Source organism: Cajanus cajan, chromosome 11 (assembly GCF_000230855.2).
Source record: "Cajanus cajan strain Asha chromosome 11, NIPB_CcT2T_4, whole genome shotgun sequence".
Classification (NCBI taxonomy): domain Eukaryota; kingdom Viridiplantae; phylum Streptophyta; class Magnoliopsida; order Fabales; family Fabaceae; genus Cajanus; species Cajanus cajan.
In genome coordinates this window covers 30,679,694-30,699,630 of record NC_138527.1, presented here as the reverse complement: position 1 = coordinate 30,699,630, position 19,937 = coordinate 30,679,694, and the positions used below count along the sequence as shown (strand labels likewise).

General features: G+C 28.7%; 3 protein-coding genes across 3 annotated transcripts; 1 reads left to right on the top strand and 2 right to left on the bottom strand.

Moving 5' to 3' along the window:
• Positions 1-2,236: 2,236 nt before the first annotated feature.
• Positions 2,237-4,811, bottom strand: LOC109801577 (xyloglucan O-acetyltransferase 1). Its single transcript, XM_020362686.3, has 2 exons — positions 4,385-4,811; positions 2,237-4,052 (listed from the first exon to the last, which is right to left on the bottom strand). Exons 1-2 carry the CDS (start codon positions 4,596-4,598, stop codon positions 2,950-2,952), a joined length of 1,317 nt encoding a protein of 438 aa, XP_020218275.1. The 5' UTR covers positions 4,599-4,811; the 3' UTR covers positions 2,237-2,949.
• Positions 4,812-9,809: 4,998 nt separating this feature from the next.
• Positions 9,810-11,584, top strand: LOC109801198 (xyloglucan O-acetyltransferase 1-like). Its single transcript, XM_020362210.3, has 2 exons — positions 9,810-10,151; positions 10,343-11,584. The coding sequence occupies exons 1-2, from the start codon at positions 9,941-9,943 to the stop codon at positions 11,431-11,433; spliced, it is 1,302 nt and encodes a 433-aa protein (XP_020217799.1). The 5' UTR covers positions 9,810-9,940; the 3' UTR covers positions 11,434-11,584.
• A 2,742-nt stretch (positions 11,585-14,326) lies between these two features.
• Positions 14,327-16,570, bottom strand: LOC109801364 (xyloglucan O-acetyltransferase 1). The gene is made up of 2 exons (XM_020362416.3): positions 16,128-16,570; positions 14,327-15,600 (listed from the first exon to the last, which is right to left on the bottom strand). The coding sequence occupies exons 1-2, from the start codon at positions 16,345-16,347 to the stop codon at positions 14,495-14,497; spliced, it is 1,326 nt and encodes a 441-aa protein (XP_020218005.1). The 5' UTR covers positions 16,348-16,570; the 3' UTR covers positions 14,327-14,494.
• Positions 16,571-19,937: the final 3,367 nt, after the last annotated feature.

Genomic DNA, 19,937 nt, shown 5'->3' with positions numbered 1-19,937 from the left:
TTATTTTAAATTTTAATTTTTCTATCTTATAAAAAATTATTTTTATTTTTATTTTATAAAAAAATACATAAAAAATTATATGTTGAACGGTATATTAATACAAATTAAAAATATAAATAATATTTACATATATAATATGCTTGCAATTAATATCACAAAATAATATATGTAATATTTACATAAATATTATATTATTAAATATATAATTTAAAATTAATAATATACTATAAAAATTATTTAAGTTGTATATATTACAAACAAATATATTAGAACAAGTAGTTATTGTTATATTTATTAAGACTCCTTACTTTCCATTAAGAGATTCAATTATTATTATTATTTTTGTGATTTATGGTCCCTTAAAAAAATTTATTAAAAAAAAAAAGTGGTTGAACTGGTTTGACCCACCGGTTCACCGGTTGAACCGGAAAATTATCCGGTTCAATCCGGTTTGAAACGGGTCAACTGCATAACCGATCCAACTTAAGATTCGAACCGGCTGGACCACCGGTTCCCGGTCCAACCGGCCGGGTCGGTCCGGGTTTTAAAACACTAATCCATACATCAAACCACAAAAAAAATTGAATTCAATGTAGACGACATAGACAAGGGTTGGAGGGTTAGACATGGTTAAGATATGGTTGGGACATGACATGAGGGACAGGCATAGTAGGGATACGGTTGTATTTGTTACTTGAATGAATATGTTGTGTCTCCGCACAAACAAGGAATAACACTAACAGATACCAAGTCTAAAAGTCACAGTATATGGGTGATGATAGCATGCAGCACCTATTTAATATGCCCAATATTATAGAATTCAAAGAAAGAGATGAGTTCCATAAAAAGAATAAAAAAAATTGATACGTACGCTAGCAATTTAAAATAATTTTATGCTCACAAATCACTATTTATAATAAGTTGTTCACTTTTAAAATAAATTTATAAGCAATTGTATCGGTAATACATTAAACACCCATAAAAATGCCATTGTATTAATTAATATAGAGTTAAATTTTTTTCTTCTTTTGATTTACCCATAATCGATTTTAGTCCTCTAAATTTATATAATACATATTTTAATTTTTTTAAACACTATTTACTTTGCTATTAAAATACATCATTTCAACACTCATCATCATTAAATTTTACCGGCATGAAACTTTTAAATTTAAAATAATAATTATATTATGATCAAGTTAAGTTTTAAGGCAAAAATTAATTTTATACTTAAAATTTTTCACTATTCACACTCATGCCTAAGCATGAAAGTTCTAGAAGTATTCTAAAAGTGTTCTATTTTGCTTTTTATATTTTCCATTTTGCTTTCACCCTTGATGGATGAAGCCAAGGACCATTGGGAATTTGAAATTTAGAGTTATCAGCAACAACATGAAACTAAACATTTATAGGCACCATGATGGCAATAGAGAGAAAAAAAAACTTGCTTTGAATTTATGAGAAAATTTTATTAGAGTTTGGTGAGAAACTTTTTGTTCAAAGAAAAAGGAAATGACTGAAATCTTCATACTTGAGTCCAAGAGTAAATAGTAAAAATTTTAAATATAAAATTAATTTTTATTTTAAAACTTAATCCAAAAATAAATAATATTTTAAATTAAAAAAAATTGTGTATGTAAAATTAATGGTTATTTAGATGTTAAAGTAATCTATATTAACAACAAAAGTTAATAGTATTTAAAAAAATGATTAAAAATATGTATTATATAAATTTGAAAGACTAAAAATCAAGAAAAATATATTTGAGAGACTAAAATCAAATATTTATTTATTTATAAGTGTGCAATTGAAACTTATCAATCTCAACTAACTAACCAGCTGAGATGATTATTGTCAACTAACATAACTATAACAATCAATAAGAATAGTCATGTACTCTATGGATAAGAAATAGTGAAATACTGATATATTTTCCACATATTCGTACAAACATTTATTAACATGCACGTAACACTTAAGCACTTAATAAGAAATATGATGTACAATGAGACAATGTTCAACTATTAAAATGCACGTAAATTTTAACTAATAATAACTAAATATACAAGAAATTAATAATGTCTTAAATGATGTATTAACATCGTTCTATTTCTCTCATTATATTTCCCAACAGTAACGAGTGTCAATTAAATGTGGTTAGGTGGAACGTCTCTGCAATACCGCATTGATAGAATCATCAATAAGACTTTCTATCGTCATATCTAAAAGAAATCAATTGCACCGAAAAAGATAAGTTGGTTTCCAAATAGACTTTTTCTGTTTGCCAGAATTTTCAACGCGTTTAAACTGCTTACAATTCCAAATGTACTTGCTGAACATTTTGTAAAAAACTAAGAAAACAACAAAATGGGTCAAATCAAATTAACATGAGAGAAATTAAAGTAGAAGGAACTTTCTCAATTGAAATACCCCACTAGACAAAACTGATGGATACCAAACAGTGTAAGACAGAAAAGACTTGGCCATGTGTTATGAAATTCCTCCACAAATTCACATCTAGACCCTTTTGTGCCTCGTATGTTCCATGTCTAAATGGCCAAGGTCACATTTAAACCATTACACACATTTCCAATAATTTGTCACTCCATTTTCCTTCATCGATAGAAGATGTAGTATTTTATATATTTCCTTTTTTCATTATGGAGCCCAAGCAAGAAAATCAATAACCATTGCTAGTCTACCTGACTCCAACAATACTGGCTCTCATGAAGGATACTTGTGGTCTATACCAAAAAAAATGAAAAAGAAAACCAATAACCAATAGTTCCCCTATTAAATTCTCTTCACACCCTCCCACCGCTTCAAAAAAAATTGTTCTCCATTCTACCAAATCAAAATTTGACCCTTTTCAAAGCAATATCCATCACCCAAGTGATGGAAAACATCAAAGTATAACAAATAAGAATCTAACAAGACATGATAAATACCTCACTCTTCAGTTCTAGGGTGTTCCCTCCACTTCTTCATGAGCTCCAGAAAAATCTCATTCCATGTGTCTATAGGCCCCGGCAAGCACCAATGAACACAATCATTCTGCACACGCTCTTGATGCCCATTAGCAAATGGAAAAGGATACATATAAGGACCTGGGTGGCCATCAGGTCTCAACAATGCCAATTTGGTCACATCCAATGCCTCCAACCTTAACCCTCCAAAGTCATTAGCTTTTGCCTTTGCAGCTTCCACTTCTTCAATCTCAATCTTTCTCATATCAGCATCCATCCCTTCAAGTTGCTTCTCCCCATTTCTATAAGGCTTAGTCTTTGGACAAGCACCTGCCTTATCCCACTCACCTTCAAAATGAGCAGGTGAAAATGTCGTCACAATTACATCAATTCCATTGCCCTTACCCGCTCTCCTATCAATTATGCTATTAAGGGTAGTCCTTAGGGCCTTTCTCAACACATCATAAAAACCAATCTCAGTGTGATTAAGACCAGGACAGTAATGACACCCTAAAACCGAATCATCCTCATAGTACACTGCAGGATGCAAAAACCAATGCCCAATTGACAACACAATCAAGTCCATTTGATCCATATCCCTTCCCCACCTCTCATCAATATGATCCAAATACAACTTATTATGATTTGGCCCTGTATTTGACTTCTCAACACCTTGCACAAGAAATGGGGACCAATACACTGAGACACTCACATTGTGAGAAGGAAAGTGCCACTTGCGAAATTTGTTGTCCTCACCATTTCGGTAGACAAGGTTAGGGGTTGAAGCAGTGGATAACATACAAAGAAGGGACTCTAATTGGTTCCTAGCCATAGAGTCCCCAACAAAAGCTACATGCTTGTTGTTAACAAGTTGGAGAAAAGTGTGAGGCTCAAACCTTGGAAGACGGCATTGACTTGGTTTCCATCTCCAGTAAAGGTAGCCAGAGTCAGGCCTGCCATGTGTTATGCAATTCTGGCCTTCTTTGATTGTGCCACAAGTGGTACCATTGTACAAAGGGCCTCTCTTATCACGGATCCATTTGCCATCAAAGTAGTCACATGGGGGCTCATAAGTTCTTTCCTTTTCTGCCAATAGAGAACAACATGCAAGTCTAGTGAACCAACTAATCTACATGCCTACATCCCAAGTTCTTAACTACAATTTAAGACAAAACTAGCATCAACTCAGTATCCGATAAACTTCTTCAAAAAAAAAAAAATCTCTATAAGCTAAAAGTAGCTGCTAATTTATGCATAAAGTAAAAATAAATTTTTTTAAAAATTAGAAACAATAAATTAGTTTCTGCATAATTTACTAAGAAACTTATTTCATTTACACTTTGTTACCCAAAAATGTTTTCTGAGTAGTTTCCTTAAACAACCCACAGTACAAAATAAAATTATATGCACACAAGTACCTGAAGAAGGTGGTGTAGAAGCAGAAAGTGAAGAGTGAGATATGATGGTGATGGGGGTGGAGTGGGGAAGCTCGGTTTCAGGTGATGGAGGGAAGGGTAGAGGGTAGAAGTATAAGCGAAGTAGAGCTATGGGAAGAAGAGCATAAAGGGTCCAAGGAAGAAGTCTCTTGGTGAGGGAAAGGGATTGATCTTTGAAAGGGTTTGTGATTCCCATTTTCAAAGCCTTTCCCTTCTTGAGTTGTGGTTCCCTTTCTCTTTCTGGTGTTCTCAGCTGAGATGAGGTCTCAAGAAAAAAACAATATTGTTTTGGTTTTGCATCTGTCAGATGAAAGTTGGGACTTGGGAGGTGTATAGACACAGATGCATGTTCCTTGGACTATTTATTTGGTTGAATAAAGAACATATAGTTGGATCTCCATGATCTCTTTAATTTACAAAACTAATTATCATAAGTTCTGTCTTGGATTCTAATAGCTATAGAATATTGCTATTCCAATCTTGTCCTTATTCCTTCTTATCGTAATGTAACTGGAGAAAAAACAAAGGTGATTTTGACTCTGGATGTACTGTAGGTAAATCATATATAAACACCACCGTTATATAAACACACAATTTATTAGTATGACAAATTAAATTTGTTCACTCAATCGATTATTATTTATACTATCAATTATTATGTATAAGACTAAATTACATAGTTCATCGAAATTTAAAAAATAATTAATTTAATTAATAATAATAAATTTATTTTATTAATATTTTTTTAAAAAACATCTTTATATTATTTTATATGAGATATTTTATATTTATATTTTGTAATAATATAATTGTGAAAAACAGTATGATTTAATTTTATTCATAAAATTTTTTATATTTAAAAAAATTGAAATAGAAGAATCAAATTATTATATTATCATATTCTAAAAATAAAGAAATAAATTTTAATTTAATGAACGTATAAAATATCATCTATATTACTTTAAAACTAATGATTTTTAATAATTCTTTCTCATTTAAACTTTAGAGATATCTATTTTATTGAGTTTTTTTTTTTTAAGTTCTCATGTGATTTATATAACTTATATGTTTTTCTTCAATTTCATGGACTTTCTCCATCAAAGATAAAGATAAGTGAGAAAATTTGTGAAAATTTGTTTCAATTTTCATCTTCAAATATTATAAGAACTTTGAGTCTAGATACAAGTGATATGATATTTTGCATTTGTATTTTGTAAAAGTATATTTGTCAAGAGGATGATTATCTAGTCTTATTCATAAGCTCTCTTTATATAGAAAGAAAATTTGTGATACAATAATTAAATATTAAGATTATTTTATTTTAAAAATAGAAAAAAAAATCTAAAATAATTAAAATAAATTAAATTTAAATATTTAAAACATAAATAAAATATTCTTATCAAATTAATTTATTCTCTTAAAAATTTTGAGACACATTCTCAACACTTTCTTTTTTAATTATTATTCATATATCTTCTAACAGACTAAAGTATATGTCTTATATTATTTCTTTTTCCTAATTATACTCATCCTTTTCATAAACTATTAGAGTGCGTATTTTTAAAGAGATTATAATTAATACATTTTACTAAATTTAGAAAATATTCTTTAATTAATAATATTTTAGTATAAAATTAATTAATATATGAGATAAAGTGATTTAAATATTATATAAAAAATAAGTAATTATTTTAAGTTGAGTTTATAAGATTGATGTTTAGGCACTAGAAGAACTTGCATCTTCTCCATGGCTTTTGTTTATGCTTTTTTTTAAGCAGGTTATTCCCGTAGGAAGGTGAAAGCTCATGAATCATGATAAGCCTATGTTAGTCTTTTGTGTTTTGACCGTTCATAAGAGAATATAAAATGTAGCCGGTGCATACACGTGTAAGGACACAATCGTCTACACAGGGAGAACTTTACTTGAGACCATGCTCAAGTGGTCCTACTAAAAAAAGGACGCATACTTTTTTTTTTCTTTTTCATTTTTCTGTAAAAAGTAAAAATTAATTATTTTTAAATTATTGTTTAATTTTAATAAAATTTAACATAAATATATAAGGTGAAATAAAATTACAATTCAATATAAAATTATTAAATAATATAATAATTAATAAAAGTTATATTATCGTCATTTATTTTTTACACACAATTTTATACATTCAATAAATATATAAATATATATTTAATATAATATTATACTTAAAATTATGTATATTAAATTTCATATGATTTAAGTTTTTCTATATATATATATATTTTAAATATTTATACATATTCTAAATTTTATATTATATGTTAAAATAAAAATAATTTAATGTATTATTAAATAATTTTAGAATTGCATAAAATTTGACATAAATAATATTAAATATAATATCACATAATTTAACAATTAAATCAATAAAATTTGTGAATTTAATTTATGTATTAAAATTTTTAATTTAATAATTAAATAATTAAAATTTTATATAAAATATAAATTATTGAATAAAGTAAATTAAAATAAATTTATTTTTAAAATAAGTAAATTTATTTCAGTCTTTATATATATATATATATATATATATATATATATATATATATATATGAAGCGCATCATCGTATCAGGCACGCTATACATTGATCATTTTAATAATTTAATGTGGCGATCACCTTAAAGTCAGCTAACCCATATCGAGATCTGCTCTGTTGCTTGCTTACATATATACTTTCCATCACTCTACCCAAAAATAAAAAAATTAAAAAAAAATCTATATATTGAGCTCTACCCAAAAAATTTATTTCTTAGCATGAATATATTTTCCATTTCTATGATTTAAATATAAAAAATGACACTATATCCTAATCATATCCAATTATTTTTATTTTTTAAGAGTTAATTACTTACATATTATTAATGTAAAGTTTTTTTTATATTAAGAATCAATTATATCTTTTAATTGTGTTATGTTATTATAAATATACTTATTTTTAATAATGGCATGACATAATTAAAATATATAATTAGTTGTTAGTGTAAAAAAATTTTATACCGGTAGTATATAATAATTAATTATTTTTTTAATGCATATGCATTTCATACATACACTCAAAAACATTTTCCTATATTTCTTTGAGCGTCAACTTTTGACACTTGCGGGTTTATATAAAACGAGAACAAATTATTAGTTTCAACGAAAATTTATAAGATCATATATGGTTTACATTTAGAAAGATTCCTAAGTTCAAACATGCAGCTATCAAACTCAGAAGTTCCGTCGAGCAAGTTTCACCAGATGAATCAATTTCATTTATATATTAATCTATAAATTAGCTAGTATCCGAAACTTATTACATTATATTCAAGAAATATATTAATCTTTAAAATCATGAATCTCAGTTAATTTATTTTTTGAAACTATAAAAATTTAATATTTTAATCGTTAAAATATTACACGACAAGTATTTTTAAAATTTAATATTATTAAATATAATGACATCAAAGGTCATTAATATAAATAATTTGACATTTATACTTTTAACCAATGATCAATAACATGAAATTGTGATCGGAGACATCACATTTATTTACTCTTATAGTGGTCAACTTAATATAAAAAAGTTAAACCTCTTTATTAAAAAAATATTATTGAATGACAATTATTTCAAAATACTATATTGATCTAATAATGATAATGAGTTAGGATAAATTCATGTGAATTTATATTCAATTTTTGTTGACATTGTTAAGGAATAACATATATTACTTCGATTAAAATGTACATTTTACGACCGTTCTAAATTTCATGTCAATACCACTAATGTAAAATGAGAACACTTTTTTATTTACATTAGTTATAATATAAATGATGTATGAAGAATGAAAGATGCATTTTCTACCATGCTCAAGTGGGTATAGTAAGAGATTGTTCTTCTGCAAGGTAAAATTGGACAATCTTGACCATTATGATGTTGTTTCTTTCTTCCACGCTACTGCCAAAATGTCCATTCTTAAAGCCTTCCTCCTCTACTTATGTTTTGCAAAAATGGTGAGAAATGGAGAAAACATGTTGAAGTTGTTGTCAAAAAGTCCATAACAAGAGTTGCCTAATGATGATGATTATATTCAGTTCGATATCAGACTCGTGAAAAAAAATTTGTTAGATTATTATTTGGAGTCTGTTAACGTTGCTAAAAAAGATTTGTGAAGAAGAATAAAAATAAAAGTATACAAAGTCAAATGAAATTTTAGAAATGATTTAAAAAACCTTTTTACATTTGTTATATATTGAAGTGGTATAAAAGAGGACATTCTATATAAGTTCTTTAGTAATCAATTTAAAAAAGTTGTCAAATTTTTTTAACAAAGTTGTAAAACAAAATTAATTATGCTATTAAGTTTTTTTATTACATTAATTATTAAATAAACGATAAAAAATTTGGATATAAAATATTATTTTTGTGCTAATAATGAAAGTTATTTCAATTTTTAAAAATTATAAAAACATTAAAATAAAAAAATGTTTAATAAATTTTAAGAATTAAAGTGATGGTTTTGTAATTTTATATATTAAATTAATCAATATTTATATTCATATTCATATTATTTATTTCTAAATAGATGATGTAAAATATAACTTAATTATAATTTATTATAAATTAAAACTACCTTATGTATAAATTAAATATAATTTTTTTAAAAAATAATATAATTTTTTATAATCGAATCATATAAACTCATTTTAAGTGTATAAAAAATATCTATTTTTTTCTTAATTTTTAAATATTAATAAAAAAACATTAAACATACTCATATTACTAAAATTCATAATCGAGTGAACTGTGACATCAAATAAATGAATCAAAATTGAAAATAAAATTGGGACAAAGATAAACACAATTTTTAATTTTTTAGATAAAATTGGTACAACGATAAACTCGTGCGAGTCCAGTGTGACTCTCTGTGTCTCCCTCTCTCTCGACTTTACGTCATCTGACAAGTGATAAGGAAAACACCGTTTTTTCTTCCGTATTTGTCAGACACGTAGCTAAATTATTTATGAACAGAGGTATTTCGATAATTATTAACTTCAAATACTTTATTAATACTTGTATTTTCTTTTCACCAAAAAAAAAAACTTATCTCATATATTCTCTTTATTTATCTTTTTATTATAATATTATTCGTATTTTCCCTTTATTTCTTACTTCTTATACATCACATTTCTTATTATTTATGAACCTTCGTCTACCAGCTTTAATTTTTTCCAAAGTTTATTTATGACATGCAGTACCGAGACGAAGAAGTTTCTCTATCAGGATTTCGATTTATTGTATCCTCGTTCTTTTCAATAAAAAATACAAAATAGAACGATTCAGTAGAGGGTCCACACTTTGAGGATAAATAAAAATAATTCATGTGCATTCACTGATCTAAGTTTATACCCCGGTTGATGAAAATCCTCTCGGCCCACACAACCACATCACACCATAAAAGAACACAGTATGAATATAAAATAAAGCATGAAAGGATAAGCAAGAAGGAATGATTTGAAAATGAGAGGTACAAACTCATTCAAAGATCAATCACTCATCATGACCCTTCTTCCCTCAACACTCCATGTTTTACTTCCTATACTTCTGCTAGTGCTACCTATAGTTCTGCTTTGTTTATACTTCTACCCTTTGCCTCTTACTCCATCTCCACCACCTGATCTTCCTCATTTCAACTCTCTTTCTTCCTCTCCTATTCCTCCTCCTTCTCAAGGTATATATATATTCATGTATTGTCTTGTTTTGTTAAAACAATACTATTGCAAGTGGATCTTGAACTAGTAGTGTGATGCACTTGGTTTAAGTGTCTGATTTAAAAACTCTTTTAAACTTGTTTTCAAACATGAAATAAGTCTTTTATTATGATACTTTATTGAGTTCATTCTTGTTTTCTAATATTGGCAGATAAGGACTATGCTTATGATCCACCATGTGACTTCTTTAATGGAAAATGGGTCCGTGACAAGAGAGGCCCTTTGTATAATGGTACTACCTGTGCCACGATCAAGGAGAGCCAGAATTGTATCATCAATGGGAGGCATGACTCTAGCTACCTTCACTGGAGATGGAAACCAAGTCAGTGCCATCTTCCAAGGTTTGAACCCAACACTTTTCTTAAACTCATTAGCAACAAGCATGTAGCTTTTGTTGGGGACTCTCTGGCTAGGAACCAAATAGAGTCCCTTCTTTGCTTGCTAGCCACTGTTTCAACACCAAAACGTGTCCACCACAAAGGTTCCAATAAGTGGCACTTTTCATCTCACAATGCAAGCTTGTCCTTCTATTGGTCCCCGTTTCTTGTGCAAGGAGTTCAAAGATCAACATCAAACACAGGACCACATCATAATATAATTCATTTGGATCGTGTTAATGAGAAGTGGGCAAGGGATGTGGGTCAAATGGACTTACTTGTGATATCATTTGGGAATTGGTTTTTGGTTCCTTCAGTTTACTTTGAGGGTGATAAGGTTATAGGCTGCCTAAACTGTCATGGTCTTAATTACACTGACATTGGTTTTTATGGTCCACTAAGAAAGGCTTTAAGGATTACTCTTGATAGCATAATTGAGAGGAAAGTGGGTAAAGGAAATGGCATAGATGTAATTGTGAGAACATTCTCACCTTCCCATTTTGAAGGTGATTGGGATAAGGGTGGTACTTGTTCAAAGACTAAACCTTATAGAAAGAGGGAGATGCAACTTGGAGAAGTGGATGCTGAGATTAGAAGGATTGAGATGGAAGAAGTGGAAAATGGTAAGGCCAAAGCATTTGAGGGGTTAAGGTTGGAGGCATTGGATGTGACCAAATTAGCATGGTTGAGGCCAGATGGACATCCTGGTGCTTACATGAATCCTTTTCCATTTGCTAAAGGGGTTCCAAAGATTGTGCACAATGATTGTGTTCATTGGTGCTTGCCAGGACCTATAGACACATGGAATGAGATTTTTCTAGAGATGATGAAAAAGTGGGAGAAACAGCCAAGAAGCCAAGAGTGACCAATTAATTCCTCTTGTTAATTAATTACACTAATAATTTTTCACTACAGTTATATTCTGTTTAGAGGAGCTAACGAATACTTTTTTTTTTAAGTTGAAATTCATGAAAACCTCACCTATATTTAGAAATGACATCTACAACTTCTGTGAATCATGCTAAAATATCAAATATTTGATTATTTGACACACTATAGTCTTAAGAATGAAAGGCAGAGTAGGTGTAAGTGTTTTCTTCTGTTTTAGAGTGTCTGATATATAACAACTTTTAGTCTGTTAACTAATATTATTGTTCAATCATTTAAAATATGAATTTGTATTGTAAGCCTATGTATCCAATGACGGGCCAAACACAAACAACTGAATATACCCACTTATCTGATTATGTGAACGTATGGAATGATCTGTATACACGATAATATAATACATGTTATTCGTTATTTATTTATCTGTCATTAACCAATGTAAAATAATAGGAAAAAATGTTCACTTCTTTTGTTCTATCACATGTATTCCCAATCTATAATAATAACAAATATTAGTTCTATTCACGGTATGACTAAGTCTAAAGAAATTTTACATACAATGGAGATTGAATTTGAGATTGTCACAATGCAAAATGTTTAACTATTATGTCAATTGATCGACTTTTTGTATATTTAAATAAGTGTAGATAGCAAAATTAATGTGCGACTTTCCATAATTAAATACGTTTTTTTTTTAATTTGTTTATCCATTTTAAAAACTTATTATTTACTCTATATTTTTTTTGTATCACCATTCTTTTAATTTTATTTATTTATTTATTTTTACTCTGTACTCCTTCTAAATATCACAAGTTCCTCATTTGATTTTTTTTATATTATAATATTTAAACTAAATTACATTTTTAATCTCTATTTTATCTATAAAAGTATTAAAAAGAGATGAAAATATGGTAAAAATAGATACCAAAATGTTATTCAAATTAAACATGATCAAATATTAACTTTTACGTCATCTACTTATAATCAATTCATAATCAACATTAAAAACTTTAACATTTATTTTTCATTGGAAACAAATTCTAATTGAGTCAATTATGATCATTATGAACGAGAAAGATTTATCTTTAAATATTTAACATGACTATATACTAAAACTCAAATGTGACATTATCGGTTAAATTAGAATAATCTGTATCAGTTAATTTATATGTTTGTCGATATAAAATTAGAGATTTTTTTTGTTTGTTCCTGGAGTATCCATCGCCGATAGCAGTGACCAATCTCCTCGCTACGTTGAAAGCACCTCAAAGAGTGGGATAATTGGTCCCAAAATTTAACGTGACTGCATACACAAAACATGATTCGAATCTCTGACCTTGCTTAAACTAACACTAACTACAAATTAGAAAAAAATTAAAAATTAAAAATTATAAAATACCTAAAATGTAATTTAGCTAAAATTACAAGATTTCTTTTGAAACCACTAAAATTACAATATTTTGAAATTAACATAAATTTAAATTAATTGTTTATGATGGTAAGAAAAAAAATGAAAATAGTGCCCCCATATGAGACACTTCTGACCTGTGAGAGAGAGATGTTGAAATAATCATAACAATGGACATTTGCCCTACAAAATAATTAATACACAGTCACAAAGTTCACACAGATCTGTACTGTGGTGTGAGTCCTCCCCGCTAGTCTTGGCACTATCATTGGTGTCACACGTGGTGCAGCCTCATTGCTTCCGTAGCAATAGCATTAATATAAGGTAACGAATAAACAGTAGAAATAAAAATAATAAAAAATAGGATGAAAGTAAAATAAAAGAAAATTAGATATATAATAATAAGCAATAAAGTAAAATATGCTTATGTTTTCAACCCATCATCCCTACCATCTTGATAAATATCTCTTGCCAGTTTGCCTTCTCAATGGCTCATACATTGCCCATTCTAGTGAGAAGTGCCTCAACCGCATTAAATAAACTAGTTTTTTATTTTAAAAATTAAAAAATTATCATCTATGAATCACATTCATATGGTAACATAAAAACAATAAATAAATAAAAAAACATGTAAAAGATGAGAACACTAATTTTAATATGAAATTAGCTGTAATAAAATAAAATGAGATTAATGGTGAACAAGAGAGCCTGGTATCAGTAATGAATAAATAAATAATATGAGACTAAGGAATAAAAAATATACTGTATAGTATTTAAAAATCATATTATTTTTTAATATTAATTCAACCATAATCCAACCAATAAATTCGACACACCATTCAACAAAAAAAAAAAAAAAATATATATATATATATATATATATATGTGTGAATTGTAAAACATTGGAAATTGCACAGTAATTGATTGAAATGAAAGTTGATTTGAATCAATTATTTCATTCAACCAAATGTATTTTTAATTAAAATTAATTTTTTTTATATTAATTAAAATTACTTTTTTATGGTTTATTTTTATTTCTTAATAATTTAATATTAAAAAATATACATCTACTGCTACAATATCCAACTATACGCAGAGAGCCATCAGCAAATGCTAAATATTCGATATACAAGTGTTCTTTATCACTTCTTTGAAGATTTCCTCTGTCGGATCTTCAAATTTAAACGGTAATGTTAGACATCAATCACTGTCCATAAGTACTGCTTAGATAATCAAACATTGAGATAAACAGAGGTTTAGATGTAAGCATGATTCACTACCCTCAACTTGCATTTTAGCCATAATTTATGTTAGATGTATTATTATTACATTGCATGTTAATATTCTCAACTCTTCTAAACATGAAAAGCAAATCGATAGGGAGAGATGGAGAGTATCCATCAAACTTTAAGCATCAGAGATCAGAGTTTTTAGTTGTGTGGAATCACAAAAGAAAAAATAGTTGCAGCATAATGTTAGTAAACATTTCCTTCATTATGTAAGAGAAGAACCTAAGCAGAACAAATAAAACCATCCATTCCTCAATTAGAATTGCTCTTTTCCAAGTCAATTTCCAACACCTAGAGACAAAAATTAAAATATAATCAGTTAACAAGATATGAGAAACATCTCAGTCTTCACTCCTTGGCTGACTTTCCCAGTTCTTAATCATCTCTAGAAAAATCTCATTCCATGTGTCAATAGGCCCTGGCAAGCACCAATGAACACAATCATTCTGCACACGTTCTACATTCCCATTAACAAGTGGAGAAGGATTCATATAAGGACCCGGATGACCATCAGGTCTCAACAATGCCAATTTGGTCACATCCAATGCCTCCAATCTCAACCTTCCAAATTCATTAGCTTTTGCCTTGGCATCATCCACTTCTTCTATCTCAATCTTTCTCATCTCAGCATCCATCCCTTCAAGTTTCTTCTCCTCATTTCTATAAGGCTCAGTCTTTGGACAAGCACCAGCCTTGTCCCATTCACCTTCAAAATGATGTGGTGTAAATGTTGTTACAATTATATCAATTCCTTTGCCTTTACCCTTTCTCCTATCAACTATGCTATTAAGGGTAGTCCTTAGGGCCTTTCTCAACACATCATAAAACCCAATCTCAGTGTGATTAAGACCAGGACAATAATGACACCCTATAACTGAATCCCCCTCATGGAAAACTGCTGGAATCAAAAGCCAATGCCCAAATGACAACACAATCAAGTCCATTTGGTCCATATCCTTAGCCCACCCCTCATCAACATGATCCAAGTAGAGCTTATTATTCGGGTCTGTGCTTGATTTTTCAATGCCATGCACAAGAAAAGGTGACCAATACAAGGAAATGCTTGCATTGTGTGAAGGAAAGTGCCACCGGCTGAACTGGTTGTCCTTGCCCTTTTTGTAGTTGTACACTAGGTTAGGAGTTGAAGCAGTGGCTAACATGCAAAGAAGGGACTCTAGTTGGTTCCTAGCCATAGAGTCTCCAACAAAAGCTATGTGCTTGTTGTTAATAAGTTGGAGAAAAGTTTGAGGCTCAAACCTTGGAAGATTGCACTCTTTGGGCTTCCATCTCCAGTGGAGATAGCCCAAGTCAGGCCTACCATGGGTGATGCAATTTCTGCCTTTTTTGATCGTACCACATGTTGTATCATTGTACAAAGGGCCCCTACTATCACTCACCCATTCACCATTGGAATAGTCACATTTTGTCTCATTAGTTTTTCCATTTTCTGCAATCAACAACAATTAATTCTTGTAAACCCAACAAATCACACATTAATGGTGTGTTTTTGGTCCATGTAAATTTATCAATTATTCGGTTTCATTCCTTACATCTAAACTTCCATTTTATTGTCTCTACATCTTTTAAATACTCAAACTTTCACCCCTCAGATAACATACCGTACAAATTAAACCTAGAGATGAAAGTATGAGTATATAAAAAAGGAGAAAATTTAGCTACCGATGCTCAGTGCTTGATGTTATTTTTCAACTAATTATTAATTTATTATGCAGTTGTATGGATTCCAGATTTTATTTATAAATATTATCAAAATAAAACTTTAATTATGATAGGAGAATAACACGATCACATAAAACACTTAAATTCTGTCCTTTAAAAATGCAACAACAAAAAATGAAAATTTTATAAATTAAGACAAAATCAAATAATGTTCAATTTTACAAAGATCAAAAACAGTTAAAACACCACTAATCATAATGTTAAGAAGAAGAAATTGTGCATGCTTATATATACCTGCAGAAGAAGGGGGAGAAGCAGAAACTGAAAGAGAAGAGTGGTAGGTGATCTTGTTGTTGGTGGGATGTGAAAGATCAGTTTTTGGAAATGGAGAAAAGGGTAGAGGGTAAAACAATAAACGAACCAGAGCTATGGGAAACAAGGCACAGATAGTCCATGGAAGAAGTGTCCTGGTGAGAGAGAAGGATTTGTCTTTGAATGAGTCAGTAGATACCATTTCCAAAGCCTTCCTTCTTGCTTATGATTCCCTTTTTTGCGTTCTTTTTCCCTCCTTATGTGTTCTCAACTGAGAAGAAAGATGAAAAACACTGTATGTGTTGTTTTTTTGCATTGATCATGTGAAGTGACACAGAAGCAGGTTTCCCTGGCTATTCGCAGTAGTAATAGAAACACGTGTAAAGATCTCTATGATCTCTCCAACTTACTAACGAGTTATAGAAGTTGTCTTTGGTTTTAACTGTCATAGGTAATTGCTTTTCCAATTTTGTCCTGATTCCTTGTTATTGTTATATTTGTATTTTTTCAAGTTGATTGCACATGTTAAGTATGACTTATTAGAATATGACATGTAGAAGAAAATATTGAATACTGAAGTTGTTAACCTACTTTGAAGACTTTATGAATTTGGAACTATCTACAATAATGCAAGAAACTGAAGGAAGCACTCACTTTAGTGATTCACCACAGAAGCACTCTGTTTATATTATCTATAAATATATAAGCACGATGTTAGACCTTTTTAATATAGAAATGATATTCTGACTTTATATTTTTTCATGTCTGAATCTTGTTCAACAAAAGCTCAATTCTTTTTCAAAAAAAAAAAAAAAATAATTTACCAAAGTGAAATTCCTTTTGTACAATATTTTTATATTTTCTTGAAATTAAAAAAGAAACAAGAAGAGAAAGAGAAATATATAATAAAATAAGATAAATAAATGAAAGAGAGATAAAATCATATATTATAAAATAACATTATACAGGTGTCTGTAAATTATATAACTCTTTACTGCTTACCGTAGTTACTATAGCGCATTTAGAGTAAATTTGACAAATATTTTCAGTCAGTTTATTTAAATTTTGACTTTTTTTTACTGGTTAAATAGCTTGTTTACCTAGATTAGTAATATTTGGGCATTGCCACAAAAAAGATTAGAAATATTTGGTGAACAAGCTTTTTTTTAAGCTTGAAACCTTTTTGTTAGACACTACCATTTTTTTTTTTTAGATTCTAACTTCTAGATTTTTATATTTTATTCTATTTTTATCCATAAAATATATATTAGATTTACTTTTTACCTTATTTACATAAAGAATAGTTATTTTGTATGCATTCACTACCCTTGACAACTGGTTCTGACAATAAATATTTCGTAATAGTATCATAATTAAAAAAAATCAACATATAATACATTGAGAAGCATGTTATTTCAATAATATAATAATACATTGAGACACATGTTGGTTTCTGGTGTAGTCCTTTGTGATATTATAATGTTAAGTGGAAAATTATTATTGATCTTTCTAACAATATTGTCAAGGATAATTTAGATATATATAGAATTGTCAATTTGGGTTCGATTTGATGGACTGGCTTGGCCAACCTACAAATAAGACCAAGTTAGGCCTTAAAAAGGATGACCTATATAGAATCGAACCATTTTGGCCCTGCTTGCTAAGTTTGACAGGCCAAATGGGCTTAGACCAGGTTGACACACAGACTTGCGGATTGACCTATGTATTAAACTAATAAGTGAAATAATTTGAACTACTATCATTGTCAATTTGTAAATTTGTAATGTATTATAAAATAATAAAATAAAATATAATAATAGTAACAATCTTTACTCTTTTGTGTTTGCTTACATAGTTGTGATAACAAGTTTAGAGTTAGGGTTAACTATTATAAGAGTTTCTCTGCTCCCATTGTGTCTTTGATGACTTGATCTTATGATCAATCATCTTTATTCCATTTGTTGAAGAAGACAAAGACCCATGACTTGTTGCTTTATAACTCATTGTGAAAACTGTGAATTGAATGAGTAAACTTGTTTCATTTTGAATATTGCAATTATTAATGTTGATGATATTTTTTATAACATGGAGGATGATTTAGATACAATGGAAACTCTACCTAACACAGAGAGAGCCTATTGTTGCTACTAATCTTTTTGTTATTACTATTGGTAATAAAAAGTAGGATTATTAATAACCAAGACCAAGATACTGAAAAGACTACAAAAATTAAGCATAATACCTCTGAGGTATGGAATTATTATGAAAATGTTAGTTTAGTTGATAGGGTGAATAAATACAAATGCAATGATTATGAGATATTGTATATATGTAAAGTTATTTCAAGTACTAATTATTTAAGACGTCATATTATTAAATATACTAAATGTCCTAAATACCAAAATGTTGGGGTCATGTTGGATAACAAAGCTAATTTATTTAAGTTGTGCAAATTTGATCATAAGGCTTATATAGAGTTGTACTTGCTAGGTTTATTATCATGTATGATCTTTCATATAATTATGTTGAATTTGAAGGAGTTTGGATAGTGAATAAAGTGTCAAATCTTGATTTTAAATACTCTAGGGATGAACCAAAAAAAAAAATCTTGATTTTAAAGCTAATTGTAGAAATACTTCAACAATTGATTGCAATAATTTTTTTAAGTAAATAGGAAAAGCTAAAAAAATATGTTGACTATTATTCTAGGTATAATATCTTTGACTTATGATGTATGGACATCTGTAACTATCTAAGGCTATATGATTGTGACTACTCATCTTTAAGTAGTATACAATATCAAGTAATCTTGTTATAATTTTTGTTTTTTTTTTCTCATTATATTTTTTAAAAAAAATTTAATGTATCTTTTTTAATTAGGCTAGGTTGGACCAACAAATGGTAACTTGAAAAGAATATAAATCAGGTCAATTTAACCTAAAATAACATTTGGTCTATGTAGACCGCTGGATTGTGCCAATCATTTGACACCTCTAGGTAGTTGGAATCAATTAACAAGAAAAAAAAATGAATATTCTCGTCAATTGTTCATATAAAATGTATTGGTTCATATTTTTCTTTCTGTCTTGATGAAATTTTAGTCAGTTACTCTATTCATTTGTGTTGCCACTTTTTGTTCATAAACACATATATTACCTATCATGGTTGTGGGGTAAGTGGACGCAACCTGATTTGAGTGAACAAAAAGTAGATAAGTTGAAACCTATAATTTTGTCAAAAAAGATGTTCATTGAAAGTTGTATGCAGAAAGAGGAGAAATCTTTTCTAGGGAGATTCCAAGCTAGAGTGGTGTAATTATTTTGAATGTAATTATTAACATTCTTTTTTATTTTTTTATCCTAATACAGGGATAAAAATGCAGGTAAATATTTTAAATCACATGTCAATTTTATATTAGCAAGACACTAATTGAGACACAAATAAAAAAATAAGTGATTTGAATTCGACAGTAATATTATTGTTATCTTTATAATCTTTCCAATGGATAAAAAAAATAATGTTAAGTGATTCACAAGTTTTCTGCCTTTTGATTTTAAATTTATTTTAGACTTAAAAATTATTTTGTTTAAAATAAGGAATTAAAAAATAGAATAAGTTGTTTGGTAAATATTATTTTAATTTTTTGGCTAAAAACCTAATTTGGTCCCTTATAATCTTTTTTTGTTTCAATTTAGTCACTTATTAATTTTTTGTCTCAATTTGGTCCCAAACTAATTAATTAGTTTCAATTTAGTCTCAAATTAATTAATTGATTTCAATGTGGGACTTTCC